The 26,421-nt window shown below is 36.6% G+C and overlaps 1 protein-coding gene and 1 long non-coding RNA gene across 15 annotated transcripts in view; one reads left to right on the forward strand and one right to left on the reverse strand.

Moving 5' to 3' along the window:
• The window catches only part of LOC140629666 (outer dynein arm-docking complex subunit 2-like), a 172,821-nt gene that overhangs the window by 95,105 nt on the left and 51,295 nt on the right, over window positions 1–26,421 (forward strand). For 13 of the 14 annotated variants that reach the window (XM_072819195.1, XM_072819196.1, XM_072819199.1 and 10 more), the window contains 6 exons: window positions 4,162–4,308; window positions 4,708–4,917; window positions 7,651–7,893; window positions 8,416–8,526; window positions 10,484–10,638; window positions 12,183–12,425. In XM_072819195.1, coding sequence (XP_072675296.1) covers window positions 4,162–4,308; window positions 4,708–4,917; window positions 7,651–7,893; window positions 8,416–8,526; window positions 10,484–10,638; window positions 12,183–12,425 — 1,109 coding nt within the window. Of the gene's footprint in view, window positions 1–4,161; window positions 4,309–4,707; window positions 4,918–7,650; window positions 7,894–8,415; window positions 8,527–10,483; window positions 10,639–12,182; window positions 12,426–23,823; window positions 24,015–26,421 lie in introns of those variants that run through there. The other variant, XM_072819197.1, reaches the window with a different exon arrangement.
• LOC140629668 (uncharacterized) lies at window positions 9,237–10,740 on the reverse strand. The gene is made up of 2 exons (XR_012027495.1): window positions 10,198–10,740; window positions 9,237–9,405 (listed from the first exon to the last, which is right to left on the reverse strand). It is a non-coding gene; the product is annotated as an uncharacterized lncRNA (long non-coding RNA).

A 26,421-nucleotide genomic window follows, 5' to 3' on the forward strand; every position in this document is an offset into this window, starting at 1 on the left:
CCTCTTAATCCCAGTTACCTCCTCTCTGGATAGCTGTAGTAACCTGCATGGTCTCCATATGTTCCATCTGCCCCTCCCTACAGGGGGCCCTTTAGCTGGAATGATCTTTTAAAAATGTACGCAACTCATGTGAGTCCTCCCACTCTCCTCCAAAACAATACCCTTGAATATTTCCTATTAATCTTGAATGAAGATTAAAATCCTCAACCTGGCCTATGGGTGCAGCAGATTCCTTTGCCCACTTAATTTTTTAGCTCATCTTGGATCATTTGCCACCCAGGCTCTGGGTCTCAGCCACACTGGCCTTCATTAGGTCTTAAACAGACCATGTTCCAATCCTCCTTAGGGTTTTACACATACTGTTTCCTCTGACTGGTGTGCCTTTCATCATGTCCGACCTCCTTCACCAGGGAAGGCTCCTACTCTGTCCACACTTCAGTCCAGACATAGTTTCCTCAGGGAAACTTTTCCTGATGTCCTGGCCTAGAGTCCCCTGTTGCAAACATCCATAACCCTGTGCCACTTTTCTGTATAACACTTCTTAAAGTTTTCATTTATTTGGATGGGCTTAACAATTAAGATCTTTCTTCTCCACTAAGCTTTATGAGCTCCACGAGGCAAAAACTAGATCTGTTTTTGTCTACCAGGATGTCTCTAGTTCCTGGTATCAGACATGGTGAATAACTGCAAATTTGTTGAATGAAAGAATTAAAAAATGGTTGGATGGTTGGAGGCATCTGGCTCCCTGATTTAGTCTCAGATACATTCTTCATCTCAATTTCATAAGCATTTATTTCTCTTTTATCAGCAGTAAGAGGATTGGAGGTAGATATTACTCTATGTACCAGATAAGGTAATACTTTTTTTTTCAAAGATGTTATTTAAAACACTGAGAAACATTGTTTAGAAGAGTGCCTATTGATCTTGTCTTTCCAAAAGAAATTTTGAGAAAAATGAAGGAAAAAGCAAGATCTATTCAACTTTCACATATTAGCAACATGATTGTGATAATGATAATGAACAAAGGCCTCCCAGTCTCAGAAAGGAATGTGAACTGCGAAGTATCTGAAGGCTGACAGAGCCTGGAAATGTCTGAGAAGACGCAGGGGCAGGATGACAACTAGCAAAACAACTTGCATTAATTTAAGAAGTGGAAAAGCTTATTGGAAGCATTCTTCAAAACCCTTCAGAAACTAGTAAAATAATATTTTACTATGTTTTCTCCAGCTCTTAAAACTTCACAAATGCAAATACATGATAAAATGTGAAAAAAAAAAAAGGAAAAAAAAATGTGAAAATAAGTATTGGCAACTAATTACATTCTCAGGGGAGATTTAATTGAAAAATAAGCATATTTGCACTGCTTCTTCTTAGTAAGATGTTTATGGCATCTGGTCAAAGTAGAACAAACATTTGAAAATCCTTTGACATAGCTGGTATTTAAAGAATAGCAATTGGCTAACATTTGTGGCTCTGTATGTTGAATATTTTGGCTCCCATTCGCTGGTATTCATTCTGAAAGATTTATAATCCTTTGGGGAGTGTGGTCAGTGACAAGAGTAGAACTAAATCCTGAAATGTGGAAAAACTAACTTTCCCTAATATAAAACTGTTCTAAAAAAAAACTCTCAAGTCTATGAATATGTTTCCAGATTTTCAGAAAAAAAGCTGCTGATTTACAGAGTTTTTTTTTCTATAAGGATCTAACTTCTCAATGATAAATGAAAATTTTCCATCCTTTGGCTTCAAAAGTGGCTTAGAGATCATTTAGAAAAATATAGTGTCTTACCTTTTGGGCATCTACCACAAGTACACAATTCCTTAAAATTGTTATGTCATTGGTTATGGTGCATATGATGAAATCAAGCACACAAGATAGAAATAATCTAGAAGAGAAAAATTAAGAGACCTCGAAATGAAATAGGAAAGAATGACTGTGCGGAATGTGTAAGTAGGAAAGTGCTACCAAAGAAAATACAATGCAAGTATAGCAGTCAAGAAAGTCCTCTATCACACACCACTGAGAACGCCAGGACAGCATGCTCTGCTTCGGAGTTTGGTGTGTGTGTGTGGACTCTGTTGGCTTGACTGAGGCATGACATGCTGTTTGATACCTTCTTGCTTTCAAGTCATGCTTGAGTCTGAAGGCACTGCCTAAAGAACTCTATCTGAAGCTCCTGGTTTGCATTTTTAAACTTTTCATGTGGGAGCCCACCCAGCTCTCCTCCTCCAGGTACACCAGGGGAATTTTTGGGCTCCTTTTAACCCAATTAAATTCAACAAAAGAATTGTTAAATAATTGTTTCTCTCGCTTTCTCTTTTTTTTTTATATATTATGATTAGCATTTAGATTCTTCTTTATGATTTATGAAATATCTGCCTTCTGTTTTTAAAAAGAAAGGCATCAAAAGTGCTAATGTGTGTTTGAAGAGGTCCTGTACCCCAAAACAAGGGAGATTATAAAATTGAATGTAATAAGGATTTACTATTTTATGTTTCAAAATGAACTGTAGGACGATTGGTGGTGGTAAAAATTTCTCTTGATATAAACAAAAAGACATTAAAAGCTATGGGAAGAAAACTCCTTATTTTCAATGTAAATAGTAAAGTGAAGGCTTTTGCCATTCTCAACTTCATCTTGAATATAGAGGACAGCCTGGATTACTCAGGAAGAAAATTAATATGAAAAGCAGACTGACAATGGTTTCAGCACAGGATAGTGGTTTGTAATATTTTTAGAGATGTGGAGGGGCTTTTATGGACGCATTAAGAGGAAAGGCTGAAGTCTAAACCTTTCTATCTTTTTGATGCTTGCCCTCTTATAATCCCATTTCAGCTTCTTATTTTAAAAGTAACACATCATGTTGTATTCACAAAAGGATTTGTGTGTGTGTGAGATATGAAGGAGGAGGTTGGGCTGCTTGGATATAATTTCCACTTTTGTGTAAATGTATATATTGTATCTATGAACATGTATCTGTAATATAGCAATATAAAGTCATAATCAGCAAATGAGAATAAACATATTTTGTAGGTGTCTTTCTTCAAAAAGGAAAGAGATTTATTTGAGGCCATTCATACTGTGTTTTGAGGTAGAGACCGAAGGCCATCTTTCATGAGCACCTTTTACAAAAATAGTTTATCCTTAGCTCCATTAGAAACATTGCTCTTGTGTCTTATGAACTATTTCGGTGCTTATACTGGAACTCTTATTTACCATCCCGTCTTAATAGGAGGAGAAGTAATATGTACTATGTTGCATCCATCAGAAGATTTTTTATTTTTTTTTTATTTTTATTTTTTATTTTTTTTCAGAAGATTTTTTAAAGCATTAATGATGGGTGGACATTGCTTAAGAATTCCTGCAATGAATTCTGATTATAATTTCCTGGTGCATCTGTTTCACTGATCAATCATTACATTCTTTTAAATTCTCCCAGATTGTTTTACCTTAAAGGAGCCATTCCCCACTACCTTTTACAGCTGGTGATTAGCCAAGCAGACATTGATCACATGATTCTCAACACTGGGACAGCATTTTGCATGCGATACTGAAGGCTACCTTTTTGTCCTTTATCCATACACGGAGTCATCTCCAGTTCCTAATGGGCTCGCCACCTCCTTCCCAACCCCATGGCCCCTCTCCCACTTAATCCTGGTCCCAGCATGGATTGTTGTACTGCTTCCCACATGGTTTCCCTTTCCTCAGGTTTTTCCCTGTTCCAGACTGTTCTACATACATCTGTGAGAATAATTTCCAGACACGGTTTGGATTGCACAGTATGCTGTTCAAGAACTCCAGGGACGGCCTGTTACCTCTGCATAAAACTTACATTCCTCAGTGGATTTCTCAAGGCTTGCCCCTCGACTCTATTTAATGTACTAATACCACCTAATGCTCTAGCTGTTTAAAGCAGACAGACCACCTTTAAATGTTGACTCTTAATTGGAATAATGTTTTATGATACTCTGTAAAGCTTTTTTGTGCTTCAACTATACATGATTCATTTAACAAATTATAACCCACTCGGAGAACTTAAAAAAATTTAACATGCCATGTATGGGGAGACACATTTCCCAGTTCATGGATTCATAACCATTAAGGAAATTTCTATAGAAGCGTGATCTTATTTAACCTTTCCATGGCCTTGCGTTTCGTAGGAAGGAAAAGAGATAGCTACAGTGATTGCATTGCGTTCAATAAAAGATTTCAACTTGGCGCAAGAGACCTGCCAGTTGGCAATCAGAGATGTTGGAGGCCTTAAAGTTTTGATAAATTTACTGGATACTGATGAATTCAGATATAAGGTGAGTGGCTTACCTCACGTGGGTGATGAGCCTTGTTCATACCTCTTTGTGCTTCTCTTTTTACTGATACGTCTCTGCTACCTCTGCCTAGTTCTTTTCTTTGCCTGCTCATCTCACTGATAGCTTGTTCCTTTTGTTCGCTGCTCTTCTCTTCTTGGCTGTGCTTTATCTTCTGGTTCATTTCCAGAACCTTTTCTATGTGCTTCTTAAATGATGAATGTTTGTCTGCATAATTGAAGGAAAATAAGGAGGCTATGTGTAACACCTGGGAACAGAAGGCATTTCCTTTAAAAACTTCATGAGGGAAGGATTTGAGGTAGACTTGGAATTTTTAAAACTCTAGGACTGGTTATGTATTAAGCACTTATTTTCACCTCTAACTCCTATTTTCTCATTTAGATTGGTTCATTAGAAATCCTAAAGGAAATCAGTCATAATCCTCAAATCAGACGTAATATTGTTGACCTTGGGGGCTTACCAATTATGGTTAATATACTTGATTCTCCACGTAAGAGACTGAAATGCCTGGCAGCTGAGACAATCGCAAATGTTGCCAAGTTTAGAAGAGCCCGACGGGCAGTGAGACACCATGGAGGCATTACCAAACTGGTGAGTACCTCTGCCATTGTCATCAGCACACCACCTGCCACCAAGATGTCACCTCTCTGCTGTCCTTCCTGGCCACTCCTGGATGTTAAATAACCATAGGTGTGTTCCAGGAACCTTCTTTGGTATAACGTCCTCAAAAACTGTTTTTGTGTATTCACATTAGCAACTGGCCAGAAAACAGGTCTGATCTTATTTTTCAAAGATATATACATCTAAATAAGAGATGTAATTTACACCTACCACATTGGTAGGGAGATGTTTATGTGTGTGTGTAATGTCGGGAAGTGTAGTCCATGCTCTCTGCTCTGGTGAGCTCACCATGAGGACTGCCTCCCAAGGAGACTGTCAGAGCAACAGACATTTATTCATCTCATTGTTACTTATGATAGTGACAACTGAAAACTATGTTTACCATATGAGATCAGTAAAATAATATGAAGTGTATCTCGAGGAAACATGCATCATCAGCTATCAGTATATAATATTATATAAAATTATGACAGGATCAAAACCTGATTGACACATATGACTCCAATTTTCAAAGACTTACCTAACAAGTATATAACAAGTTTTCTATAAAAACATGTGAAATAAATACACAAAATTGTACGCAGGTGTTTCCTCTGAAATAACTACCAATTTTTCTTCATATTTTTCCATATTTGCCAATTTATTGTGTATTATTTTTATAATTTAAAAAATGATTATATCAATAACTGTCACTGAAAGAAATAAGTGAACATTCTGTTCAACACTCATGTCAAGAAAACGTAGGGCATTAAGGAAATGCATTTTCATCCACCTTCCAAAGGATCTTGTGTTCCTCCTATAGCATTTACATACTGGACAGTCTCCACTTCTATAGTTTGAGCTCCTTGAGATAAGAGATGTGTCTTACTTATCTTACTGTCATCTACAGCACTTAGCCCAGTACCCTACACATATGAAAGGTTAATAAATATACATTGAATCAATATGCATTTAATAGGAATGCATACACAGTGAAATGTGTTTAGAAATTTACTGAGAGATTCTGTGTACGGATCTTCCTTGATTTACAATGGAGTTATATGTCCAGATAAACCCATTGTAAGTTGAAAATACCGTAAGTTGAAATGCATTTAAGTTGAAATGCATTTAATACAGCTAACATACTGAATATCACAGATTAGCCTTGCCTACCTTAAACATGCTCAAAATACTTAGCCTCTAGTTGGGCAAAATTATCTAACACAAAGCCTATTTTATAATAAAGCATTGATATCTCTTGTAATTTACTGAATCTGTACAGAAAGTGAAAACACAATGGCTACAGATTGGGAACAAAATGGTTGTAACCATATCAGTTGCTTACCCTTGTGATGTTGTGGCTGACAGAGCTGAGGCTTGCTGCCACTGCCCAGCATCACAAGAATGTAACATACATATTACTAGCTCAGATAAAATTCCAAATAGGATTTCTACTGAATGCATATCACTTTCACACCATAGTAAAGTTGAAAAATAAGTTGAACCATCATAAATTGGGGACCGTCTGATGTCACTTGTAATCTGTAGATCACAATAGAGTGTAATTATTTGCTTCAAAAATAAGATAGATTTATGGCTGCATAGATGGATAAATAGATGGTTAGCTATGAGATAAAACAAATGTGATAATGTTAATTATAGAATCTAGGGAATGTATACATTTTTTGCTGTATAATCACTGTACAACTCTTTCAGCCATTGTGTATGTTTGAAAATTTTTCATAATAAAATGTTGGGGAAAGGTAATTATTAGTATGATTATCAGTGTTCTGCTTAAGTAATGAAGTAATACATTAGGCTGATGTGGCTGTCTACTGGAATTATGAATAATGTATAGAATAAATGAATAATGTAACTTAAAACTATAAATTTTAGTAAATTTCTTTTATGAGAGTCTTATATATCACATTCGGGGACTTAGAATTTGGTACCTGAATTGCAATTACTTAGTCAAGATAATGCTACACATTTTAATATAATCTTACATGATAGCTAAGTTAGGAATGGGAAAGAAGAGTAATAGATCAACCATTAATAGACTTGTAATTACTAGGTTGAGAACACATCTGAGAAAGATCAGGATTGGTAATCCATTTTTGGTTTGCTAACAATATGAGGGTAGATGACATACAGATAAGAGTCCCTCACTAAAATGGGAAGAGAGGGAGATCACTCAGTACAGAGATGGAACAGTGGGCTTGTCATGACATCAGAGCAAGGGAATGGAGGTTAAAAGAAGAGCAGGCAGGAGGCCATTGACCACAGTGGGGTTTGGGCACTTAGATGGAGATAGATCTCGAAAGAGGCACACCTGGTAGAAACCTGGGCAGAAGTTAAGAATTCTGAGCAAGCAGAAAGAATGCATCCATGCAGGGAAGGATTGTAAGAACCCGGGCTGCAGATATAGTATACAAATCTTGTTAATATAAATGTAACAGCCATATTAATATTAATACAATCTTGGTGAGATTAAATTTCTTGTAGGAAGGAAATGTAAAGGCTCCCAGATCTGGAGGAAGATATATTTTGAAGGGTTCTGTTTCTTTGCTTTCACTGACTATTTCTGTGTAGTATGAAAATTAATTCGTAGAAGTATTCTTATTTTTGATAGAAGTTAGCTTGGTAGCAGCCCTGTAACTGTTGTGGGAAATGTTGTTTTATTTTAAAGATTCCCACATACATTGTATTTATCTGTTTTTGTAGGTCGCTTTACTGGACTGTGTACAGAGTTCAGCAGAACCAGCTCAATCAAGTCTGTATAATGCCAGAGATGTGGAAGTAGCTCGCTGTGTGGCACTGGCATTATGGAGCTGTAGTAAGAGTTATGCAAATAAAGAAGCCATTCATAAAGCCGGTGGCATTCCTTTGTTGGCTCACTTACTGAAGACTTCTCATGAAAACATGCTAATTCCAGTGGTGGGGACATTGCAAGAATGTGCATCAGAGGTACTCAAGCCAGCTCTGCTTCCCTTGTTTTCATTTGCATTAACTTTTTTTTAGTTGAATAATAATTTTTAAGATTATTGTGACTGCTAAGGATTTTTTTTTGAGAAGTCAGCAGTTCTTTAGAGAAGATGAAACTAATAGAACATTAATTAAATGGTTACCTGTGTGATGTATTTTTTAAAATGTTGACTAAATTCTCTTATACAGTTGTGTTAATCTCGGACTTTAGTGTTTTTTAAGAAAGTTTGTTTGGCATACTTATTAGTAAATGTAAATAGATATTTATATTCATGCATTACACATGTAAATATTTAAATTTAAGGGATCCCTGGATGGCTCAGTGGTTTAGCACCTGCCTTTGGCCCAGGGTGTGATCCTGGAATCCTGGGATCAAGTCCCATGTGAGGCTCCCTGCATGGAGCCTATTTTTCCTTCTGCCAGTGTCTCTGACTCTCTTTCTCTGTGTCTCTCATGAATAAATAAATAAAATCTTTAAAAAAATATTTAAATTTGTATTCTTAGGAAAAGTACCGAGCTGCAATCAAAGCAGAAAGGATAATTGAAAATCTAGTCAAGAACCTAAATAGTGAGAATGAACAACTACAGGAACAGTGTGCCATGGCCATCTACCAGGTATGGTGGACTCCCCAGCAAAGTTGTGGTGTTCTTCATATAGTTAAGGTGGCATTTCTAAATATGAAATTTCATTCTCTGGGGCTATGACTCAGGAATCTGCATTTTTAGCAAGAATCCCCAGGGATTTTTCTGCACACACAGGTCTGCATCACTGTGCTAATGATAGATGCCTGTGTATGTGAGAGAGAGAAGCCTGCTCCAACATATCTTGATTATGTACATTTCTAGAAGGTACTTATATATCTTTGTCTCCTAAAACAAGTTACTTAGTGTAAAATAGCTAAATATATGCATGGTGCCTTTATATTGCTTTTCAAGTACCCTGTTCAAACATACTGATCTTGGGAAATTTATCTTCTGCCAAGACAGATGGATGATGAATGAGTGTATGCTTGTGTATGTGTGTGTATTCCTGTTGTATCTTTTTATTATTTTAATCTTCATTAGCTTTTTGTGAGTTATGCATTTCATAGTACATCAGAAAAGGGAAGAAAAGGTAGCCTTGACAAATTAGTAGATGGCTGCTTACTGGCCATTCCAGCTTCTACCTATCAGAGAAATCAGAGCTGATTTCCTAGAGGAATACATTTTAAAATGTGCACAGTGACAGTATGCCAAAATGACAGAGTTAGAGAAAGGGGTTCATGTCAGTAGAGAATTGTATTAGTTTGCAAGGGCTGCCATAACAAAATACCATACACTGGGTGTCTTAAATAACAGAAATTTATTTCCTTATAGTTCTGGAGGTTACAAGTTTGAGATCAAGGTGTTGATAGTATTGCTTCCTTCTGGAGACTCTCTCCTTGGCTTGTAGATGGTCATCTTCATGTTCACATGTCTCCACATGTTCCTTCCTCTGTGTCCTAATATTTTCTTCTAAGGATACCAATCATATTGGGTTAGAGCCCACTTCAGTGACCTTTTTTAACCTTAATTACCTCTTTAAAGATTTTATCTTCAAATATGGTTACATTCTGAGGTACAGGGGTTAGGACTTTGACATATATCAGTTTTAAGGAAACACAACTCATAACAAGGATATATATAGCCTTGACTGGCATACATGCCTCATATGAGTAATTATGAAGGATTGGTTAGAAATAGTGATTAAGTTTTTAGAAGTTGCAATGTAAAAAACTGAAAATCATAAATAGAAGATAAAATGGCAGGTGCCTTGTGTGCATTTACTGTGAGGATTTCTTCTAGTGGCCCTCACAGATGATGCATGACATGCATCTGTATCATGTGGCCTCACAACCAACTGTATGCCTAGGATGATAACATATATATGCACCAAATTTAGCATCTTTTTTCTCTCAAACCTGGGAATCATGATAAGCTGGGAACATCTATGCAGTACATATTTACTTCAAAAGATGACACGAACATGGATAAACATAATACTTATCTCAAAGGATAAGTATTACACAAACTTCTGGACAAATATATCTGAATATAATGCCATTTGCTGTTGATATAACTAACTGTTCAGAGCATAGGAACTCTATTAGGGAAATGCTCATCTCTTAGATTTGGGGGCAGAAGCATTGAAGATCAGGCTAAAGCTTTATCACTCAGCTATCTTTTCTATACTTTCCCGAGACTGGGGATTGCATGACTGCAGAAATTCTCTGTCCATGCATGTGGTATTCTAGATTTCTTACCAACCTCTCTTTCTGTCTTCATGGAAGCCCACACTACCTCAGAACAGCTTGGAAGAATTTCCAAGCATGTAGAAAGTTCTAGACATTGCCAAAATCCTGTAAGGGAAGAGAGACACTGTCAGATAACTGCCAATATAAAGGAGAATTATATTTTACTTGGAGGCCCCTTCAGAAAATGATACTCTCTGAAAAGAAGTTTTGTAGCCACCAGAATGTCAGCCTCTTTAGCAATCACTGGAAGCTTGATATGCCGTCATCACTGACAGCCTCTGATTTGACTTTTTGTGTAGTGTGCTGAAGATAAGGAAACCCGTGACCTGGTTAGACTGCATGGAGGACTTAAACCCCTGGCCCGTCTGCTCAATAACACTGACAATAAAGAACGGTTGGCTGCTGTCACTGGGGCAATATGGAAATGTTCCATCAGCAAAGAGAATGCGACCAAGTAAGAGAAGCCTTTCAATATTCTATAATAAAAACATGGCCATTGAGGAATAGCTGTATTCTTAACTCACTGAAACTACATTGTGTATAGTGAGTCCTTCAACTAACATCTTCTCTTATTAATATGTAAATTTTTAAAAAGATTTTATTTATTAGAGAGAGAGAGAGAGAGAGAGCATGAGTAAGGTGAGGGAAAGAGGAAGAGGGAGAAGTAGACTCTCCACTGAGTGGGGAGTCCAACATGGGGTTTGATCCCAGGATGCTAAGATTATGACCTGAGGCAAAGGCTGGCACTTAACCAACTGAGCTATCCAGGTGCCCCAATATATAAATGTTTCTAAATAAAAGTATGGATGCCTAAAATTTATGGCCATTAAACTACATTCCCATAATGTTATTTTAATAAAGAATCGGTCCTAATATAACTCCTATAGTTTTTATACATGTACCTTCTAGACCAATTTTGCAGAATCAAGGTATTTTTAGAAATGAAAGACTTCTACTTCCCATCCCACCACCTGGCAATGGTTTTCTGTGCCTCACTAAAGGACTTGCTGACATAGTCTGTGTGTTGAGTTCTTTTTTTGGGGGGCAGCTGTTTAAATTATAAGTATCTCTGATTTCTTGTAGAGAAAGGGTTGATGTGATGGTGAGGGGTTGAATTTCCCACTGAATCTTTAGAGATGGAAGTGGTTCCATTCTTTTTCCTTTTTTAAAGATAATTGAGTCAGCTGGATGCCAGTTAACCAGTTAAAGAGTAGTCATTTTCAAATTATTTCATTGAATTTTAAAATACTTGTAAACTGATTTATTTTAATCTTCAAATTTATCTCTTCATATACTTTTAGAGTTCTTATGCCCTATGATGGATATTCTGAGGCAACCCTTCTTTGTATCAATGTGATGATTTTTTTTTAAGATTATATATTTACCTGAGAGAGAGAGAGAGAGAGAGAGAAAGTATGCATGTGTGGGGAGAGGGTGAGAGGGAGAGAGAGAATCTCAAGCAGACTCCCCACTGAGCATGGAGCCCAACTTGGGGGCATGATCTCTGAGTGTTGAGATCATGACCTGCACTGAAATCGAGAGTCAGATGCTCAATCAGCTGAGCCACCCAAGTGCCCCTCAGTGTGATGATTTAACAAGAAATTCACATCTTACTTAACAGAAGATAGATTTATTTTTGCTTTGTTCATGTAAAATAGTCTCTGTGACATGGGAAAAACACTTGTAGAATAGTAGAACTGCTGACACTGTCATTTGGAAGAAGTTGTAGTTGTCTTAGAGACTGTATAGTATAGTGATTAAAGGTGCAGATGGCTAGATATGGATGCCAGCATCGCTGTGTACCAAGCTTCAAATGAGCTTTCTGAGAATGGGGATTGTGGTCGTACTTGCATCATAGGGTTTTTGTAAGGACTGAGTGAGCATATGGTTGGCATTTGGCAATTTTGTGCTATTAATATTATCAGCTGATTTTATACCAAAAGTAATATCGTTCCTCTCTTTCCCTCGCCCTATCTCTTTTTCTTGTGATGAACTTAGGTTTCGAGAATACAAAGCCATTGAAACTTTGGTGGGACTTTTAACTGACCAGCCTGAAGAAGTACTTGTGAATGTGGTTGGTGCATTGGGAGAATGTTGTCAGGAATATGAAAACCGTGTCCTTGTCCGGAAATGTGGTGGCCTTCAACCACTCGTAAACCTCCTTGTTGGAATAAACCAAACTCTTCTTGTCAATGTCACAAAAGCAGTTGGTGCTTGTGCAGTAGAACCTGAAAGTATGATGTAAGTAGCTTCACAACTGAAAGATTTTATTTGAGAGTGTTAGGGGAAATGCTCAGGTCATAATAGAATAGTGTCATCACTTAGAATTGGCGTGCATAAATGGTGAAAAAGTAAAATGGATTTACTTATAAATAACCACAAGATTATCAGTCATGAGTTACAGAGCCACATTGTTCCTTTGGATGAGCTGGAGGGCTGAGGCTGGGCATATTGGGAGGACTTAACATTCCCAGTAATTAATATCCCACCTGGAAACCTTCATATAATCAACAAAATTTTTCTCTGCTTCCTAAGGAAGAATTATCCATCTATCTAACTGAGACCCTAGGTAGTTCTAGGTAGCATTCTCACAATATCCTTGTTTCTCAATTCAATTCAGCAAACATATTTTAAGCACCTAACAAGTTAGCTGTGAACTAACAAGGGAAAGAGACAAAGAATTTTAAGCTGTGATCTTGTTCCTTAAGCAAATTTTTGTCTAATTAGGAAGAAAAGACTTAAATGTTGTACAACGTAAGAACAATAGCAAGATTATATAGAGATTATATATACATACATAAATATATATTTAAAAATATAAACATTTGTGTATAAATTAAATGTAAATGTATTTACATGAAATATGATTGTGTGTGTGTGTGTGTGTGTGTGTGTGTGTGTGTGTGTGTGTGTGCAGAAAGGCAAGAATCCATATGGGCCAAATATTGTATGAGGGTTATCCGGAGAACCAGAACCAACAGGATGAGAAAGGTGGGAGGAGTAGGGGGGATAGATTTAAGGAATTGGTTCAGGTGATTGCGGAGGCTTGGCAAGACCCAAGGCTGCAGGCTGGAGACTCAGGAAAGAGCGGCATTTTGAGGTCAAAAGCAGTTTGCTGGCAGAATTCCTTCTTGCTCAGAGGAAGTCAGCCTTTTTTTCTACTAAGGCCTTCTGATTGGATGAGGCCCACTAAGTCATGGAGGATTATCTGCTATACTCAAAGTCCACCAATTTAAGTATCAATCTCATCCCAGAAAACACCTTCACAGAAATATGCAAAACAATGTTTGAGCAGGGGCGCCTGGGTGGCGCAGTTAGTTGATCACTTGACTCTTGATCTCAGCTCAGGTCATGATCTCAGGGTTGTGAGATCAAGTCCCACATCAGGCTCTATGTTGAGTATGGGTCCTGCTTGAGATTCTCCCTCTTGCTCTGGTCCCCCTGCTGGCATGTATGCTCCCTCTCTCTCTCTCTCTCTCTCTCTCTCTCAAAAAAATTTTTTTTGATCAAGTATCTGGGCATCCCTTAACCCAGCTAAGTTGACACATCAACATTAACCATCACATATCCACCCCTTGTCAACTTGGTACCCACTCATGCATCTCCTTAAACCATACTTAATCTCCATAGAAAGATAATAACAAGGCCATATTCCTGCCTACCACTATACAACTATCCAGTGTACCACTGAAAATGCACTTAGCCCTTTTCTTAGAAGAGGAAGCAAAGTTCTTGGATGATGTTTATTCTTTTCCTTGATATTCTATAAATACACTGATGTAAAGTTCATCATACTTAAAAACTATGATAGAAAGTTAATGTCTCATTTACATGATAAGAGGATAAGAGGGAAGAAAAGAAACACACACACACACACACACATAATCCATAACAAAATAAGGAGTATTTGTGACAATCACAGTACTTATTCTGTAACCGGCCATGTGGTCATAGCTTGTATTTACAACTACCTTCTTTCATGACCCATTCCATATTCCCTTTGCTTTCAGCAAGCACTTTAGCTGGTTGTGGTTCTTTACCTGGTGGGGTAACCCAAACCTTCATTCCTGAAGGTCTGGGCCATTAGTATTCCTGCCTAGAGTGGGTTGTTACAGTTTTCCATCTACCTTAATCACAGGGCATGGTAATACTTAAGAGATGCCCTGAGGGATCTCCTGTTTTCCAGATATAGTCTTCTTTACCTCCATTGTGGAGTAGCAGTCCCTTGATAATTGGGATCAGTCACCCCAGCCAACATAGTAACTCCCTCCATTGCTTATTGATATAGAGGCACGGGGAGGCCAGAGTGCCTGGGAGGCAGGTTTAACTTTCAATTCAGTGTAACCACTGTTGTGTCTCCTAGTGGAAGCATTCCTCCCTGTGGGACAAAGACCTCCAAACCAGCAAAGTATAAGGTCACAGGAACAGGAAGCAAAAAATTTGCTAGTGGATCAGTCACTAGGGGTAATAGTGAGTCATTTCCATTCCCTGATTCCTAGACCCATGAATCCTGGCTATGTATGAAAGAACACCAAGTTATTTGGCAATTGGTTAGCTCTATTGGCCTATCCTATATAATCCCAGAGATCTGACAACCTTCCTTCATTTCATCTTTTTCTGTCCACTTCAGTCCAGGAGAGCAGTGTTTATTAAGATGGTTGATTGGATCCATGAGTCACACCTATAATCTTTTAATCATATGACTCTCCTATGTATCTCCCATATCATTTCATTCTGATTCACTCCTTCATTCAGCTCTTCAGTATGTATGACCAGGCACCCAGGGCTGCTGTGTAAGGATATATCCTGCACAACTCTAGGGAGCACCATTCCCGTGGACGTATACAGAGCATCATACTTTGGGGCCATACATAAAACCCTGTGGAAATGTATTATTTCCTATCTATTTTACCATTTGGTACCAGAAGCTTTTACCCTATGCCAGTCGTCTCTGGTAGTGCCCTCTTCCTTCTCACTTTCCTGGCTTTTGTGATTCATTTGTGTTCATGAAGGTCCTCTTCCTTCATGGGAAGCCTGCAATTCTAAGACAGCCCTGAAACACTGTTAATGTGAGTCTCATCTCACTGCATATCTGGAATAAAAGTACTAAAGCCTCTATAATTCTTTTTGGATTTGGCTTCTGGAACCTTAGGCTCAGGGATTTCAGGCACCAAGGAACACTAGCTGTACTCATGATAACTTCAAGGAAAGAAGGGCTTATAAAACAGTTTTCTATTGTATTTCTCTTTCGGAAAAACACATGGTGTTCAGTAGCACATGATAAACACTTGTCAGTATTGGGTTTATGTATTTCTTTTGATCTTTGGCTCTTGCTTACTTTTTGTCTCTCACATCTGCCAATGACACCAGCTGCCTCTGAACTTGTTTTGAATGTATCCTCCTGCTCTCTGCCTTTAGTTGAGGTTCTGGCATCTGTTACCTGGACAATTGAAGCAGGTCCTATTTGGTCTCATCTCACATCTCTCCCCTTCCACACCTCCCTGCATGGCACTGAAATTTATTCTTCCAAACTGTAGGTCTGATAGGGTTGTTTTCTTGGCCTAAAGAACTATCAATGCCCTCTCAAGCTTTGAAAACCCAACCTAAGTTCCTTACCCTGGTATTCAAAGCATTTGCCTCCTGGCCCCTTTCTACCTCTCAAGCTTCATCTTGAAAGTAGAGTGTATAATGTATATATGTATATAGTAACCATCAATTTTTCCCTATAGTGAAGAGTCTGTTTCTTGGTTTGTCTCTCTCTGTATTTTTTCCTTTATTATTTGTTTCGTTTCTTAAATTCTACATGAGTGAGAATATGATATTTGTCTTTCTCTAATTTCACTTAGCATTATATGCTTTAGCTCCATCCATGTCATTGCAAATGGTAAAAATTGTATTCTTTTTATGGCTAAATAATATTCCATTGTGTGTATCGGGGTGTGTGTGTGTGTGTGTACACTTGGGCTTCTTCCAGTAGTTTGGCTATTGTAAATGCAATAAACATAAAGGTTCATGTATCACTTTGAATTAGTGTTTCTGTATTTTAGAAGTAAATACTCAGTAGTGTGATTCCAGGATCATAGGGTTAGCTCTATTTTTAACTTTTTGAGGAACCTCCATACTGCAGAGTTGCACCAGTTTGCATTCGCACCAACACTGCAAGAGGGTTCCTGTCTCCACATCCTTGCCAGCACCTGTTGTTTCACATGTTACTGATTTTAGCCATTCTGACAGGTGTGAGGTGATATCTCATTGTGGTTTTGATTTGTATTTCCTTGATGCCAAGTGATGTTGAGCATGTTTTCATGTGTTTGTTGGCCATCTGTATGTCTTCTTTGAAGAAATGTCTGTTCATGTCTTCTGCCTATTTTTAAATTGGGTTATTATTTTTTTTGGCTGTTGAGTTGTATAAGTTCTTTATATATTTTGAATACTAACCTTTTATTGTGGATCTGTCATTTGCAAATATCTTCTCCCATTAGGGTGGTTGCCTTTTAGTTTTGTTGATTGGTTCCTTTGCTATGCAAAAGCTTTTTATTTTTATTAAGTCCCAATAGTTTATTTTTGCTTTTGTTCTCCTTGCCTCAGGAGACATACTTAGAAAGATTTTGCTATGGCCGGTGTCAGAAATTACTGCCTGCACACTCTTCAAGGATTTTTAAAAATATTTTATTTATTTATTCATGAGAGATACACACACAGAGAGAGAGGGAGAGGCAGAGACACAGGCAGAGGGAGAAGCAGGCTCCATGCCAGAAGCCCGATGTGGGATTCAATCACAGGACTCTGAGATCACACCCTGAGCCAAAGGCAGACTGCTCAACCGCTGAGCCACCCAGACGTCCCTCTTAAAGGATTTTTATGGTTTCAGGTCTCACATTTAGGTCTTTCATCCATTTTGAGCTTACTTTTATGTATAGTATAAGAAAGTGGTCCAGTATCATTCTTTTGCATGTAACTGTCCAGTTTTCCCAACACCATTTGTTGAAAAGACTGTCTTTTCCCATTGCATATTCTTTCCTCTTTTGTCAAAAACTAATTGACCACATAAGTATGGATTTATTTCTGGGTTTTCTGTTCTGCTCCAAGAATAAATAACAAATATATTGAATTCCATTCATATAGGTTAGAATTCATTATTGCAAAGCCCCTCCTTCTATTCTGTATCTCTGATTTAATGATTTCCACATAAGTCATTACCAGGTTATCTAGTTGACCTGTAAAAATTACTTTTAAATGTCATCATTACATTACTTTTACAACAGGCCTTCAAACTCTTTTTAATATAACTATATTAGGCAAATTGTTATATTGATTTTTCAGTTGAACCCATTCAAGGAAAAGCCAGAGAAAACAGCTACATTTTTTTTAATTAAGATTTATTTATTTGACAGAGAGAACACAAGCAGAGGGAACAACAGGCAAAAAAAAGGGAGAAGGAAGCTCCCTGCTGAGAGGGAGCCCAATGCAGGACTCAATCTAAGGCTTAACCGACTGAGCCACTTGGGGACCCCATATAGTTTTCTTATTCTGAATCTTAACATAGGTTTTGAAGCAACAAAATGTAATGAAAGAACAACTCAGTAATAAACAGCAAGCCTCAAGGACTTTCTGACTGAGTTGAGGAGACAGACAAGTAATTTTACTATGTTAGAGTAGATAATGAAATGGCTATAAACAAACATTATTTGTAAATATACAGTACTAGTTTGAATAGCTTTATGCAACATTTGACTTCTGGTTAATATGAAAACTACAAAAAAAGAGAAGTAGGAAAAAGGTATGTCCTCTCAAACAAGGAAATGCCACAGTTCCAAATCTTAAATGTAAAACACACCTGAAAAATGTAGGTAAATTACTGACCTGTGTGTAATATGTTGACAGCTAACACATGCTGCTTCATATCTCGAGATTTCCCCCCAAATAAGTGTCATGGTCATGAAATGTATAGCCAACCTTTTTTTTTCTTCATAACAGAGACTAGGGGAGTAAATAGGCCTTGGAAGAAGTGAGGAATTTCCCATCAGAGACCTAGTTTTTCACGTAAAACACCAGAAGTGGAGCCTAACGAAAAGTCATATGTACATGTTATTTTATATTGTCTACAGCAGTCTTCTAGCCCAAGCAGACTGTTGGAGACCCCTTGGAGTGAAAAGAATACTAGAGACTATGACTGCTGGATTGCAACACAATGAAGCTATAAATTTTTAGAGATTTGGAGTAAGCCAGATTGACTGTTTGAATGCTCAAAACTGAATGAAAGAGATGTGTTCACAAGGCAAAGAGAATAGCAGATTTTTGTAGGATTTTGAGGTAATTCCATCATAAAAAGAAACAGATAGATTCAGACAAAAAATTTCCCTACAATCACAAGGCTATTAAGACAGTATACTCCCTCATAATAAAGGAGCCAAAAGAAATTACATAAAATTTTACAAAAAGACTTTATAAGACAACTTAAGTTGTTATGACAAACTAGTTGTCAGAGCTCAGAAGAGAAATAAAAAAATTATTGAACTTAAAGTCTGAATAGATGCAAAAGAAGTGTGATAGACACAACCAAAAACACCATCAGGCAAGTGGTATATAGGAAATGTAAAATGAAATGAAGAATATATTAATATTACAATAGGGAAATTGGTAAATATGGAACCCAAGGAGACCCAACTTAAACATAATGGATATTCCTTAAGAAGAGGCTAGAACCAGTGGAATATGATCTTAATTAAAGATAACAATAGAAAAAAATTTTATGTGATTCTGTAGACCAAAAGACCCAACAAGACCTTAGTAATATTGATACAGAATAGCCTACAGTAATGCATCCTGATAAATCTACTTGTATCTCAAAAGTAAAGGAAAAAACAAATATATCTAGGCAAAAGAACAAACCATGAGGACAAAATGCCTTCATATTCCTCCACAACTTCTTTTAAGGTCAAAAAACATTAATTAAAGGATCAAATCCCACAGATTAACATTGTGAGGTAGAAAAAAAATATTACCCAAGAATTTCACATCCAGCCCAGTTGTTCTTCAAGTGTGAAGGTAGTAGCACATTCTCAATCATGCAAGGATTCGGTAAACATAGTACTAGATCTTCTTGAAAAAAATTGCCAATTACAGAAAGTCAATCAAGAAATTAAAGTATTTTAAAACAGCGAACTAGGGATCCCTGGGTGGCTCAGCGGTTTAGTGCCTGCCTTTGGCCCAGGGCACGATCCTGGAGTCCTGGGATTGAGTCCCATGTCAGGCTTCCGGCATGGAGCCTGCTTCTGCCTTCTCCTGTGTCTGCCTCTCTGTCTCTTTCTATGTCTATCATGAATAAATAAATACAACAGCAAAATATGGCTAAAATGTATCAGTAGAGACCATTGAGTTTCTTTAAATATTAAACTAAGGAAATAATGGAGGAGTTATCATTGGAGGAATCATACTATTTTATAGATACTAATGATAATAATTTAACAATACAACTATCTGATAAAAATAAAACAAATACAAGATAAGTGAGTTATCCTCTTTCACATAAATGAATCAGTAGATACTGTATACAACCTTCTCTTATCTGTTTATCATCTATGCATTCATTTTCTCTGTCTATCCATCCTGTTTAGCTTTAGGCATAAAGAAATGTCCAGAATCATTTACATTAATTATCAATGATCATTATTTCTGAAAGACAGGATTTGGGATCACTTCTTATTTTCTTCTTTATATGTTTCTATATAGTCTATATGATAAATACATATCATTACAAAATTAAAGTTCTTGTTTAATACCTTTCACAATCCCCTTTTATTCTGGGGCGCCTGGGTGGCTCAGTCAGTTAAGCATCTGATTCTTGGTTTCCGTTCCGGTGATGATCGCAGGGTCCTGAGATGGAGCCCTGCATCAGCTTCCCGCAGTCAGCATGCAGTCTGCTTGAGATTCTCTCTCTCCCTCTGCCTCTCCCCCCTCAAATAAATAAATAAATAAATCTTTTAAAAAACCGTAGATTCTGGAACCATTGCTTGGATGCCAGTCTTATCACTTACCAACTATGTTTCCTTTGGCAAATTATTAAACTACTTGATGTCTTGGTTACAACATATATAAAATGGGAATGGTAAGGATACCTATCTCATTGGATTGTTGTGATGACTGTGTTAATTAATATGTGTAAAGTACTTATGTAATAAGTACTGGGTAAATGTTCATGTAGCAGTGGGTTCGATTAATAACAATTTAAAATGATAATACGTAAATAGAAAATTAAAGTCAGACTGTCTAGTATCTGTACTCATCTACAGATGAATTCCTTGTTTCTATGTTACTTTTGCATCAAATTAATCATGCTATTTAATTTGCTTTAAGTTGAGAACAAGTGGCCCCTAAATGGGGAATAACTCACTTTAAACTCTCACCTGCAATTAGAAGCTTGGAGGCTGTGGCATTGATATGTAAATAGGCAATTACAATTCAGGCCTTTGCATCATGCTAATACATTTACTTTTTGTTTGAAAGTTGACTGAAAGTTACAAGGTTTTAAGTATAACATGAGACAGAGGATCATGTTAAGGGATCATTGTAGGCCAGAGGTGAAGGTGGCTTAAACTAAGCCAGTGGAATATAATATAATAAAAAATAAAGAAATTGACAGATTAAAGAGATATAAAGGGGAAGAATGAATAAAACCCGGTAAATGATTAAACATGAGTTCTAAAGAAGAAGGAGTAGTGATGGATAATATTTAGGATTCTTTTTTTTAATTGAATAAATTTGATGTGTCACATTATGTGAGTGTAAGATGTACAGTATGTTGCTTTGATATCATATGCATATTTAGGTTTCTGACTTTGGCAACTAGATAGATAATGGTACCACCACTTACTGACATGGGGGATATAGGTACAGTACTAGTGAAGGAAGAAGGAACTTGACTAGGGGAGGAATGAAATCAACTTGTTCATCATTATAGTACCTAACACAGTCCAAGGCTCAGGGTAGACACCCAACAAACATTTCTTATGGAATGGATGGTGAATTCGGTTACAGTTGGGTGGACACTGAGGTTCCCATGGCATGTTCATGTGCTGATGGCGACCAGTTATTGGATTTAGTCGTGTCTAAAGCTCAGGATAGAGATGCAGGTTAGACATAGTGTCATAATATTTGGTAACTGAAGTCATAGCTATACATGAGAGATTGTGAGGATGAAAGCAGAATGAACAGGATCCTACTTGAACCTGATCTTTCAGGGAGAAGCAATGTACAGGAAGTACCTATAAAGAAACAGAAGAATCAGCAAGAGTTGTGAGGGAAATTAAATGAGTTATTGAAAAAAAAGAAAGAAAGAAAGGAAAGAGAACATTTAAAAGAGCAAAAGAGTTCAAAACTGTCACATTCTCTGAGAAGGCCTCATAAGATAAAGACAAAATTGTCCTTCCTTGTGCAACAAGGGGTTGATGGATCCTTTTGTACTCTTAAATACGGTTTTCCCACAAATGTTTTTATAAACGCACTAAGGTGGTTTCAGAAAACAGTGTTTTGAACTTGGTAAGAATCCAAACAGCATTGCTCTTGGCATCATATTTCAGGCATGGCTGTTCTTGCTAGATTTGTAGGATTTATTGCATCTTTGAGCTTTCAGGTAAATGGTAAGGAAATGACAAACAAATACCTCTCCCGCATGTGAGTCTGATATAATTCATTATTTTAATGACTAGCAGTTTTATGTTTTAGTGATTTGTCTGTGGCTGTGGCTGTGGCTAAGGCTTAGGTCACATAGCAGGATAAACATATACTCATAGCACAGTTTTATGAACTTTGTGCAATAGAATGCATAAGCAGTTCTCCCTTTTAAATAAGAATCAGAAACATCTTAATAATAACAATTTGGCTACTGAATCAAAAATGATTTTTGAGAAACCAATGATTTCATAAAACTCTATTGGCTTTTTTCAGTACTTCAGATGACTGCTTTTAGAAACTCAATATGAATTATTTCATATTAATTATGCCCTTGCCCAGGAGCTAAAATGGAACAGCATTCTGACATACAAAGTTCGTGAAAAAGTAGATTTTTTGTGCTGAATTTTCTCTTCTTGTTGACTTAATATCTACTTGAAATGTACAAAATTCATCTGGAAGTAATCTGGCTTTCAGGTATATGAAATCACACCAACATTGCAAAAAAACACTTGCAGTTTGCGAAATGTAATTTTCTATTAAAAGACTGTAAAAATCCAAAATAAAAAGCATAGAAGCTTAAAACTTAATAAATATCCATGATTTATTTTCTACGTCAGGATCTTAACTTTTTAAAAACATTTTTTAAACTTTTTTTTAAGACTTATTTATTATTCATAGAGACAGAGAGAGAGAGAGAGAGAGAGAGAGAGAGGCAGAGACATAGGCAGAGGGAGAAACAGGCTCCACACAGGGAGCCCAACGAGGGATTTGATCCCGGGACTCCAAGATCACGTCCTGGGCCAAAGGCAGGCGCTAAACCACTGAGCCATCCAGGGATCACCTAACTTTTATAGTAGCACCAGACTTATGGAAAAGTTGCAAAAATAGAGAGATTTCCCATATACCCTTTATCCAGCTTCCCTTAACATCCTCCATAACCACAGTGAAATTATAGGACTCTTTGTTGAAGTGTAGATTTTTCACTTTGAAGAGTAAAGTTTCCTTAATGTGGATTTTGTGCATTTTTGTTCAGGTCATTCCTAAGTATTTCATCTTCTTTGTTGATGTTATATATGGTTTTTTTCCTGCCATTATGTCCCTCAATTAATTGTCTCTATGAACACTATTAAATTTTATATATTAATTCTATATGGAGCTATCTTACAGAATGCTCTCATTATTTGAGTTCATTTTATTATTAACTGTCTAAGCACAGTGGTTGACACACTGTAGCCCATGGTCCAAACCCTTTCTTTATAAATAAAGTTTTATTGGAACACAGTCACACTCATTTATTTATTACTGTCTTTGGCTGCTTTTTGGCTACAATGGCAGGGTTGAATAGTTGCAACAGAGACTGAATGACCCACAAAACTAAAATACTATCTACCTGTTTACAGAAAAATTTACCGACTTCTGCCCTAGGGTATTCCAGAGAAAATTTTATCTCTTCTTTAGAAGTTCTTTAAATTGATTTCTCTTGTCTGATTTCATTAACTAATTTCCTAGCATAATACTGGATAGTTGTATAGTTAGTGGTCTTCTTTGCCTTTTTTCCTGATTTTAGTGGAAGTGCCTCTAGTATTTTTATAGCAAGTAAAATAACATCTTGAGAACTAAATTATATATTTTATCATCTTAAAATTCAAATTAAATTAAAAATCAATTTCTATTTTAAAGTGTTGTTTTTAATCAGAAAAGTATTTAATTTTTGTCAGAGTGTTCGAACATTTATGGAAATAATCATTATGATTTTTCCCTTTTATGTGCTCATATGGCCTTAAGCGGGTTTCTAAACACTGAACCAACCTTGCATTCCAGAAATTGTTTCATTTGGTTATAATGTACTGTTTTCTTAGTGTAGTATCTGCTTTTGTTTCCTAATATTTTATTTTCTTTTTAATGAAATGAGTGACGGTCATTGGCTTGTTTCTTTTTTTTTTTTTTTCTTTTCTGTCAAGTCTAGGTATCAATGTTGTACCTGCTTCACAAAAGGAATTAAGTCTTCTTTCATTTCTTTACTCTGGAATGATTTATTGATCAATGAGACCACCTAGACTTTAAAGGTTCAATAGAAGTCTACTGTGCAATCAAATGGCCCTACTATGTGTGTGTGTTATTAGTTCCTTATTAGCTTTCTCTAGTTCTTCTATAGAATCTCTTTATCCTCCCTACTCTAATGGTCATTTATGGCAATCTGCATCTCCTTGTAAAATGTTCAATTTCATTGTATGACAGAATTTATTTGAGTAAGTGGTCTACAAAGTCATATCTTATGATTTTTAAATTTTGTCTTTTTAATGGTATATATATATATTTGTGTGTGTATATATATATATATATATATATATATATATATATATATTTGGTGTATATATATTTTTTGGTATATGTGAGCTTTCATCTAGTATTTTCCTGATCAAATTATCTGGTTATTCTATTTTGATTTTTTTAAATTGTTTAATTCTAAAAAAAACCCAGGGTGCCTGGGTGGCTCAGTTTTAAGCATCTGGTCATGATCTGGGGAAGGTCATGATCTGGGGTTCTGGAATCAATCCCCACATCAGGCTCTTTGCTTAGCAGCGAGTCTGCTTTTCCCTCTCCCTCTGCCTCTGTGATCTCTCACTCTTTCTCTCACAAATTATTTTTTTTTATCTTTATTAATTCCTTGTTGCTTTCTTTTGGTGTATTTTGTAACTTTTTTTCTAATATTTTGAGCTAGGAAGTTATTTAGTTTCATTACTGTTTAAATAATAAAAGTAATTTGTGCATGAATTTTCCTCTGACATGATTTAAATATCTCTTGTATAGTTGATACGTAGTGATTTCATTATCATCATTTTTTGGAAATCCTTTTATATCAGTTTTTATTTTCCTTTTAGCCCAGGAATTGTTTAATAGATTTTTTTTGTTATTCTACAAGGAAGAACTTTTTAATTTTTTGTTTTGTTAGCTATTTCTCAATATAAAGGCATCACCCACTTTTTGAAAGTTAACATTATGCCACATCATGTTTTTGAAAGATCTACATTAGTACCTGTTCTCACTAACCAAAAGAAATCTGAAGATTTTTGCTTTTTTTAAAGATTTTATTTATTTATTAATGAGAGACAGACGGAGAGAGAGAGAGAGAGAGAGAGAGAGACAGAGACAGAGAGAGACAGAGAGAGAGAGAGAGAGAGAGAGAGAGAGAGAGAGAGGGAGAGACACTGGCAGAGGGAGGAGCAGGCTCCACGCAGGGAGCCCGATGTGGGACTCAATCCCGGGACTCCAGGATCATGCCCTGGGCCAAAGGCAGGCACCAAACTGCTGAGCCACCCAGGGATCCCAAGATTTTTGCTTTTATGGAAAAAAGGCAAAAAGCAAAAATAGCATTCAGCATTCATTTCTCAGTGAGCCCTTACAGAGGTAGTGTGCATTCCAAGCAGTGAGAGTGGCAGTGTCAAGCTCCTTTCCTGGGTACTGCTCTCAGCATCAAGCCACCATAGCTTTGAACTATGTCTTGTGAGCATCTGTGTTTTATCTCAATATTGTGCATCCATTAGCAAGATGTGTCCTAAGATGTGTCCTTGCTCTATTCCCTTTTGGCTAATGAAAAGTTTCATAGGAACACTTTAATTTTGGGTAGCAGGAGAAGCTTGTACTATGTTTTGGTCTGGGCTAATTTTTCAATTTCTACTTTTTATGGAAGTTAGTGATTTTTTACAAGCTTATACAAAGTAAATTTTTGCACAGCATCTTGGGATGAAAATGTATTCTATGTCAACAGAATGTAGAGTTTGATGTATATTATGTTACTTAGCTTTTATCTCTACTTAGCGTTGTTTGTACACTTAAGCTGTGTTATACTAAAAATAGTATAATAAAGCCTTTTATCAGTAGTGTGCTTCTATCTGTATCTTCTTACATCTTATATAGTTTTTACTTCTTAAAGGCAAGTTCTATATAGTTTGGCACATAAATGTTTTTAATAGTCGTTAATTTTGGCTTTTAATATTACAAGGGCTATTCTCTGCTTTGTTTAATGAATTTGGGCTTGATTTCTACTTTGTCTGATATCAGAATCTTTACTCCTGCTTTCTTATTTTTTGCATTTTCTTGGGATATCTTGGCCTACCCTTTATTTTTAGCCTTTTTTGAATAATTTTCTTTTAAGTATTCCCTTTTAAAATAGTATATAGATGGGTCTTGCTTTGCAAGCCAAATTAAGAATATTTGCTCTTCTTCTCTTTTTTTCAGTGAGAGAGAGTGGGGTGTGAGACAGAGTGAGAGGGAGAATCTTTAGCAGACTCTATGCCCAGTGGGGGCCTGACTCACAACTCTGAGATCATGATCTGAGCCAAAATCAAGTTTTGGACACTTAACCACCTGAGCCACCCCAGGCACCCAGGATACTTGTTCTTTTAATGAATTGAATGCAGTCACACTTGTTGATATGACTGATACATTTGGTCTCAACAATGTAATAATATTTCATAATCATATTTTATTATATTTGCTGCTGCTTTTCAAAAAGATTTGTAGGGATCCCTGGGTGGCGCAGCGGTTTGGCACCTGCCTTTGG

Source organism: Canis lupus, assembly GCF_048164855.1.
Source record: "Canis lupus baileyi chromosome 34 unlocalized genomic scaffold, mCanLup2.hap1 SUPER_34_unloc_1, whole genome shotgun sequence".
Taxonomy (NCBI): Eukaryota; Metazoa; Chordata; class Mammalia; order Carnivora; family Canidae; genus Canis; species Canis lupus.